The 9,221-nt window shown below is 38.0% G+C and overlaps 1 protein-coding gene across 1 annotated transcript; it reads left to right on the top strand.

Annotated features, from left to right (window-relative positions):
• The first annotated feature begins 1,690 nt into the window (after nucleotides 1-1,690).
• LOC135213561 (nematocyst expressed protein 3-like) lies at nucleotides 1,691-4,901 on the top strand. Its single transcript, XM_064247530.1, has 2 exons — nucleotides 1,691-1,807; nucleotides 3,642-4,901. Exons 1-2 carry the CDS (start codon nucleotides 1,796-1,798, stop codon nucleotides 4,593-4,595), a joined length of 966 nt encoding a protein of 321 aa, XP_064103600.1. The 5' UTR covers nucleotides 1,691-1,795; the 3' UTR covers nucleotides 4,596-4,901.
• Nucleotides 4,902-9,221: the final 4,320 nt, after the last annotated feature.

The following is a 9,221-nucleotide window of genomic DNA, read 5'->3' as shown; positions in this document are numbered from 1 at the left end:
CTCGGTAGTAGAGGGAAAGAAACCCGAGATTAATATCACGAAGAGGAGTGGGTCTCTCGACCTTGTCTATGGATTAAGAACCTGGTGATGATTCGACTGCAGTGGGTCACAGGTAAGGTGGAAAAGTGCATGGAACGAGCAACACTATCTTCTAAGGACTTGTTGAGAACTGGGAAGGCGATGCTGTTTGGAATTGCCTCGATGAGGCTACCTCGAGGAGGTTGAAGAGGTCATGGCTACCTTGAGTAGGCTGAGGAGGCCATGACCACCTTGAGTAAGCCGAGGAGGCCATGGCTACCTCAAAGAGGCTGAGGAGGACATGGCTGCCTCGAGGAGGCTGAGGAGGGCATGGCTAACATCGAGGAGGCCAAAGACCAGAAGAAACCTCAAGAGACCACACGAGACATCGACCAAAATGTCTAACTTGGCGAGACTTCTACCTCGCGTATAGCTGACTTTGCCTCATAATAGCTATTTCGATTTCTTTTGTGAATTTCAGTGAGTGTTGGAGAGTGTTGGAGAAGAGAGGTGAAGAGGCTGCATTCGGGAAGACGTGAGAGACAAAGGATTAGACACGAAGGGATGACACAAAACACAAACAGAAACGCATGGGAGAGGTTCATTTTGAAAACGGCGACCCCGGTTGGGGATCAAGCTAAAAGGAGAAGAGGAAGAAGAAGAAGAAGAAGAAGAGGAGGAGGAGTAGGAAGGAGACTAGAGAATTTCTCTCAAAATAACCGCATGTAACATAAATTAATTTCACACCAGAAAAATGGCAAATTTATTTTAACACATCAACCAAACGATTCCTAAATTACTGTCAAATGTCTCTCAAATATCAACTTGCCTTTGAAGACTCCTTCTCGCTGCTAAAATATTCCTTCTATCAAGATTTAAGACGTATTTAAGTCACCGGGACCTGTAAATTTTCACATGAGATACAAAATCCAGCATTCCATTGTGGCCGCGTTTGAAGCGTCATATTCTGATACAAAGGAGTTTTATGGATTACGTAACGAAGGTGAATCATAACGACTGGATGCAACTTGGCTCCAGTGACCTCAGGCTAAAGAATTGATTGAGTTATATATATATATATAAATATATATATATATATATATATATATATATATAATATATATATATATATAGAAAATAGTGTAGTTTTTTATAACCTACTTCGAAGTCTTTTTATTGTGGTGGGATGTCTCAAAACTGAACTCTGGAAATATAGAACAAAATTCTGAAGTGAAATTGTATAAAAAAAATTGTTTTAAGAAATGCTTACACTAATCTGGGACATCAAACATTCTTTTAAGTTTCCCTACTTCTTCTTTCTCCATCTATCAAAGGATACCTCGAAGCTGGAACCAACCGGATAGGACAAAAAATTTTAGAGAAAAAAAAAAACAATAAAAGGAAAAAAAAGCCTAGCAAGTATTACACTCACTAAGCTCCCTCCCCCACAAAAAAACGAAGTCAAATCAGGGTATAAATAGCCAATAGGCTGTACCGTTAATGAAAATACATATATGTAAACAAGTTTCCTTAAGATGAGACCGAAAATCCGTTGTCATATCCAAGAAAAAAACAAAAAACAAAGAAGATCTGCCACAGCAACTGTTTGCGAGTCAAGTGGGATAGTTGGAAGGGGCGTGGCCGTTGGAGAGCAGCGGCTGGCGTCCTTGAAGGCTGGGCACTGGGCATTGACAGGGGGGCATCTTCACAAGTATATATATATGGAGGAATCGGCTGTGTACCTCGCAGCAGGTTCTTCCTACTCACACGAAGCAACATGAAGACCTTGGTGAGTAAAAGACTCCTCCGTGGGCTTTCTATTTTCTTTGAGTTTGTTGCTGAAATCGGATCTCTTCTCGTGAATTTAAGCATTTACACACTTTCACACATATGTTCATGCCTTTACTTACACATGTACACTTGTGATGCGTGTGTGCATGTGTCAATACACACACTTCTCGTCATTACAATAAATATTAACATTGTGATAGAAAATATATTCGCTAAATGTGGAAAACTGCAAAACTGGATAAGTTAAAAAGAATATAAATTCCTGAAGAAAAAAGTGTTTAAATATTCATCTTCTTTTAATTAAAGCCACACATTAAAGTTTATCCTTTGGAAGAGGATATTTTCTTAAGAAATCTGTAGTGTCATCTTTTTTCTGTCTCTTAGAAAATACTACCGACAAGGTAGCACTTGAGAAAATTATCTCACAAGTTACCTTCGTGCGTTATACATTTCTTGTCAATCGATTTATTCACGTTTATTGTGGGTTTAATTATAAATTTCCTCTCTTACTTTGATGGCGATTGATCTGTAAAAAGAACTCTGGTTATTTTACATATTCTTTTAAATTGTGGTTGTAATAGTCAGGGCAAAGTTTACTTTGAAATCTAGACTTATTTAGTTCCTCCTCATATTGCACATTTTAGAATGATGGATCCCATTGCGGGACTATTCATAATTCTCCATGTGGAACCATATATAGTCGCCTTGCCCTTTGCCTGTCTTGATAAACTAATAAAAGATAAAAAAGTGTTAAATTTGCATGTTTTTACTTTTTTTATATAAAGACAAGATTCTCATCATTGTTTCCAAGTGGTTACAACTTTATATTTTTACTTTGATGGCAATTACCTTACAAAAGAATTATATATAAAAGAGCTCTTGTTCTTAGTGCAGATTCTTTTCAGCCGTGGTTGCAATGCTCGGGATAAGTTTATTATGAAACCTAGACTCAATCACCTCCTAGCCACATTGCATATTGCTGGAATTATATGACGAATCCCATTATGGAACTATATGGAATCATATATAATTGCTTAGTCGTTTGTCTTTATAAACTAATACAAAATTTAAAGTTGTTCAACTTTCACGCGTGTACTTTTTTATCTGATGACTGGAATCTCATAATATTTCCAAGCGGGCTTATAAAGAAACCTAGATTTATTTAGCTCCCTATACCATAAAACATATTAGAATAATGCTGAATCACAACGTGGAACCATATATTGTTGCTTAGTTTGTCTGTTTTAATAAGATATAAAAAATAAACAAAATTGTTCTCAACTTTTCTCGTGTTTACTTTTTTTTTCTAAAGACTGGAAACTCGCCATTTTTTTCGGATGGTTTTTAATAACAAATAAAAAATAAAGAAAATTGCTCTGAACATTTTTTGCGTTTACTTTTTTCCGAAGACTGGAATCTCAATTTCTTTCCAGGTTACCTAGTTAGCGTGTTTTGATAAAATATAAAAACTAAATAAAACAGCTCACAATTTTACTTGTGCTTACTTTTCTTCCCATGACTGGAATCTCAATTTCTTTCTAGGTGGTATTAGCCTTTGTGGAAGCACATATTGTTACCTAGTTAGCGTGTTTTAATGAAATATAAAAAAACCTACACAGCTTTCAACTTTTCTTGTGGTTACTTTTATCCGATTACCAGAATCTCAATTTCTTCCCTGGTGGTATTAGCTTTGGTGGAGGCATATATTGTTACCTAGTTAGCGTATTTTAATAAAATATAAAAACTGAACAAAACAGCTCTCAACTTTTCTTATGCTTACTTATCTCTAATGACTGAAAAATCTCAATTCTCCCCCCCCCCGCCCCCCACAGGTGGTATTAGCCCTCGCTCTGTGCTGTAGCGGCCAGATCGCCGTCCCGTACATCGCCGCCCCTTACCCAGTGGCCATCAAGTACCAGGGAGTCGACGCCTTCGGCCAGACCACCTTCGGTCACCAGGCTTTCGACCAGACCAGGCACGAAGTCCGTCTCGCTGACGGGAGGGTGGTCGGCCAATACTCCTTCATCGACTCCAACGGCGAGCCTGCAGTAACCTACTTCGAGGCCGGCCGCAACGGCTACCGCGTCCTGGGATCCAATGTCCTCCCAGAGGGACCAGCCGCTGACTTCGTGCCCGAGTACTCCGAGGACGTAGCCAAGGCGAGGGAGGAATTCTTGGCAATCTTCGAGGAGGCCAGAAAGGGGAACATCATCTCCCCAGCCGCGCCTGCTGCGCCAACCCTCGCCGCCCCCGAGAAGCCAGTGGAGGAAGCAGCCCCAGCTGCCCCAGCAGCCCCAGAAGCCGCTCCCGCCGAAGGCGAAAAGGCAGCAGAAGAATACGCCGCTGAGAAAGGAGCCGAAGAACCCGTTGCAGAACCTGCTGCCGTCGAGACAGCCCGTCGTCGCCGCGACGTAGCCCGCGTCCCTCTGCCTTACCTGCACGCCGTGCCCACTGAGACGAAGACCACCGTTGAGACCAAGCAGTTCGAGCCCGTCGACGCTGCCACCCCAGCTGACACGAAGAAGATCGCCCTCACGACGAAGGAGCACACCTTCACCGTGCCAGGCTTCAAGTACGTGCAGCCCACCGTTGAGGTCAAGCCTGCGCAGTACAGTCTCCTGACCCCACAGGTGATCGGCGCCCCCAAGCCAGCGCAGTACAGTCTCCTGACCCCACAGGTGGTCGGCGCCCCCTTCTCCCACGGGTTCTACCCAGGATTCGGGTATCCCTTGATCTCCGTGGCTGCTCCTGCTGCTGCTGCACCAGCAGAAGAGAAGAAGGAGTAATTGATGACCTACCCAAGACGACCACGATCTGAAGGACACGAAAGCAAACGCGATGAGGAATTTGTATAAATAAGCTGAAATGTTTAGCTGTAAATAAAACAAAAAAAATTATCTGTTCTGCTTAAGGGTCAGATACTCTATGATTTGTATAATTTAGGCTTTTGGCGTGAGTGAAGTCACTTGCGGTGACGTATCTTAGGGCATTCTTCTCCATCTCCATCTGAGGGCAAACCTTTCTCTCTGTTTCTTTAACTTTTTCTGGAAATGTAAAAACTCAGAGAATAAAACGGAATGCTGCATTTTAAACCGATTATTTTTTCAACCTTACTTTGAGGGAAAACTTCACAATTGCTACGCTTGAAGATGTTATTCATATGTGCTCAACATTACGTTTGCTTGGCTTGTGGCTTTAGTCCACTATAAGTCTGGTCGATTGTCAGTTGCCACCAGCGTCCCCTGGAGGTTAAAACCAAGGGCGTGGGGCCAGCAACTTCATCCCTAAAGACTTGATGAGAATCCTGGAGACTGTAATACCCTTCTGGGGTCACCTTTCCAGGAAAGGAGGCATTTGATACGGTTCATTGATTCAAAATGGATGCAGAATGCACAGAGAGAAAACCCTTCGCTTTTGAACTGTCTTTTCTTGCATTACAGATAAAACTGCGAATTATTGCCGCCCCCAGCAGACTCCCAAGAACTGTTGCAGTTTTCAGCAAACGTCAGTTATTGTTACAAAGGTCTGTAATGTTATTTCTCTCTTTCTCTTGGCGATTTTGTTTCTTCAATTCCATTTTTTAATTTGACCTTAGGATTTGCATTATTTTTGTTGGGCTGTCTGTTTCACTTCCGTTTTCGTTTGTTCGCCAGTACCTTGCTTTATAATAATAATAATAATAATAATAATAATAATAATAATAATAATAATAATAATAATAATGATGATAATGATGATGGTGATGATGATGATGATGATGATGATGATGATGAAAATTGATTAACAACAACAACAACAACAACAACAATAATAATAATAATAATAATAATAATAATAATAATAATAATAATAATAAAATAATAATAATAATAATAATAATAATAAAAAGTGAAAATATTAATTATGTACCAGAAGCTATTGCAACTGATTAAAATGATAGCAAAGACAATAAAAACAAGATAATAACATGATAAGAAGATAAAGAAGAAGGGTCAGAACAAAACAAAAAATAAAAATAAATAAATAAAAGCATATTACGCACCATAAAGCAAGCATATATAAAATGATCACTTAGCAGGTGCGTCCACACCTGATCGCCTAATATAGAAACACCTCGGGCAATGTTCACTACGTGGACGACGGAGAACAGAGAACACACATTGAACAGGGAGAACTTTAAAGGACAGAGAACCCTTCTCCATATTTTGTCTCTTGGAGGACCCAGATCCCAATAACACTGTTTTTGTTCTTCTCTCAATTCTCTCGAGAGAAAATTTTTATTATTATTATTATTATTATTATTATTATTATTATTATTATTATTATTATTATTATTATTATTATTATTATTATTATTATTATGTTGTTGTTGTTGTTGTTGTTGTTGATAATTTTATTATTATTATTAGTATTACTGTTGTTAATTGTTTTTCATTATTATTATTATTAATGTTGTTGTTGATTATTTTATAATTATTATTATTTTTGTTAATTATTTAATCATTATTATTATTATTATTATTATTATTATTATTATTATTATTATTATTATTATTATTATTATTATTATTATTATTATTATTATTATTATTATTATTATTATTCCATATATATTGCCCAGCTCTTGAAGAAAAGAGAATAGTACTCCCTTCATTTATTATTGTTATTATTTTTACTGTTTATTATTTTTATTATTATTATCATCATTCTTATCCTCTTGTTTCTATAATTTCTAGTTCATAATTAATATTTTCATCTATAATAATAATTATTATTATTATTATTATTGCTCTATCACAGTCCTCTAATTCGATTCTGGGTGGTATTTATAGTGTGGGCTTCCGGGTTGCATCCTGCCTCCTTAGGAGTCCATCACTTTTCTTACTATGTGTGCCGTTTCTAGGATCACACTCTTCTGCATGAGTCCTGGAGCTACTTCAGCCTCTAGTTTTTCTAGATTCCTTTTCAGGGATCTTGGGATCGTGCCTAGTGCTCCTATGATTATGGGTACGATTTCCACTGGCATATCCCATATCCTTCTTATTTCTATTTTCAGATCTTGATACTTATCCATTTTTTCCCTCTCTTTCTCTTCAACTCTGGTGTCCCATGGTATTGCGACATCAATGAGTGATACTTTTCTTCTGACTTTGTCAAATCAACGTCACGTCTGGGTCTATTTGCACGTATCACCCTATCCGTTCTGATACCATAGTCCCAGGGGATCTTTGCCTGATCGTTTTCTATCACTCCTTCAGGTTGGTGCTCGTACCACTTATTACTGCAAGGTAGCTGATGTTTCTTGCACAGGCTCCAGTGGAGGGCTTTTGCCACTGAATCATGCCTCTTTTTGAACTGGTTCTGTGCAAGTGCCGGGCATTCGCTTGCTATGTGGTTTATGGTTTCATTTTTCGTATTGCACTTCCTACATATGGGAGAGATGTTATTTCCATCTATCGTTCTTTGAACTTATCTGGTTCTTAAGGCCTGATCTTGTGCCGCTGTTATCATTACTTCAGTTTCCTTCTTGAGCTCTCCCCTCTGTAGCCATTGCCATGTGTTATCGCTACCTAGTTCTTTAATCTGTCTCATGTATTGTCCATGCATTGGTTTGTTGTGCCATGCCTCTGTTTCTGTTTGTCATTCTCCTGTCTCTGTATATTTGTGGGTCTTCGTCTACTTTTATCAGTCCTTCCCATGCACTCTTGAGCCACTCGTTTTCACTGGTTTTCATATATTGCCCCAGTGCTCTGTTCTCGATGTTGACGCAGTCCTCTGTACTTAGTAGTCCTCTCCCTCCTTCCTTTCGTGTTATGTATAGTCTGTCCGTATTTGCTCTTGGGTGTAGTACTTTGTATATTGTCATATGTTTCCTCGTTTTTTGGTGTATGCTGCGGAGTTCTGCCTTCGTCCATTCCACTATTCCTGCGCTGTATCTGATTACTGGCACTACCTATGTGTTTATGGTTTTTATCATATTTCCGGCGTTGAGTTTTGACTTGAGTATCGCCTTGAGTCTGCATATATTCTTTCCTGATCGTGTCTTTCATCTCTTGGTGTTTTATATCCCCTCCTTCCATTATTCTCAGGTATTTGTATCATGTCTCATCTATATGTTTGATGTTGTTCCCATCTGGTAGCTTTATCCCTTCAGTCCTTGTTACATTGCCCTTTTGTATGTTGACTAAGGCACATTTTTTTTTTATTCCAAACTCCATCCTCATGTCCCCAGATACAATCCTTACAGTTTGGATTAGGGTATATATTTCATTTATGCTCTTACCATACAGCTTGATGTCGTCCATGAACATCAGATGGTTAATTCTGTTGCCTCTTTTCTTGAGTTGGTACCCAGCACCCATCTTCTGCAGTACTTCTGTCATGGGAATCATGGCTACTACGAATAGTAGTGAGGACAGTGAGTCGTCTTGGAAGATCCCTCTCCTAATATTGACCTCTGCTAGTCTTATTCCAGAGCTTGTAAGTATTGTATTCCAGTTGCGCATTGCATTTTTGAGGAAGCTGATGGTGTTTTTCTCTGCCCCATATATTATTATTATTATTATTATTATTATTATTATTATTATTATTATTATTATTATTATTATTATTATTATTATTATTATTATTATTATTATTATTATTATTATCATGTTTCTGTAGCTTCTAGTTTATAATCAATATTTGCACTGTGTTTATATTTTATTATTATTATTATTATTATTATTATTAGAAGATGAACCCTATTCATATGGAACAAGCCCACCACAGGGGACCATTGATTAGGAATAATTCAGACTTCCAAAGAATATGGTGTTCATTGTTCATTGGAAAGGAGTAACAGAAGGTAATGGAAAATACAGAAAGAAAACATCACCTATAAAATAAATAAATAAATTAACAAATTGATAAAAAAAGAGAAAAAATGTATTTGGATGATTGAAATAAAAGGAGTACTGTATTGGGGTAGTAATTATTATTCAAAACAAAGGTCTTTCTTATCGTTCTCCTCATTATTATTAAAAGCATCATCAGTAGCAGTAGTGGAGAGAGAGAGAGAGAGAGAGAGAGAGAGAGAGAGAGATACTCATGAATATGTAATGAATGATTACACCTTTGTTGGGGGTGAAGAATATCTTGGCATGGCCACTAAGTAATTAACTTGTTATTCTCTGTGACTCTGCTTTTTATTTATTCATTTCTATTTATTCAGGTTATTTAGTGTTGCGAAGCAAGGTTTGCTACCAGTGCACCACACCAGCAAAGACAGAATAATATCATCAAAGAAAACGGAGATTCCGAAAATACCACTTTCGAGTTTTGAATCTACATGAAATATAAGCACTGCTTTCAGTTTTACCAGTTTCAGAATGTTGATTTTGAAGCCTTCCTATGTTATTCTTAAACTATTT

This window comes from Macrobrachium nipponense, chromosome 43 (assembly GCF_015104395.2).
Source record: "Macrobrachium nipponense isolate FS-2020 chromosome 43, ASM1510439v2, whole genome shotgun sequence".
NCBI classification, from domain to species: domain Eukaryota; kingdom Metazoa; phylum Arthropoda; class Malacostraca; order Decapoda; family Palaemonidae; genus Macrobrachium; species Macrobrachium nipponense.
Note: the sequence above shows the minus strand (reverse complement) of the source record. Positions and strands in the feature narration are given on the sequence as shown.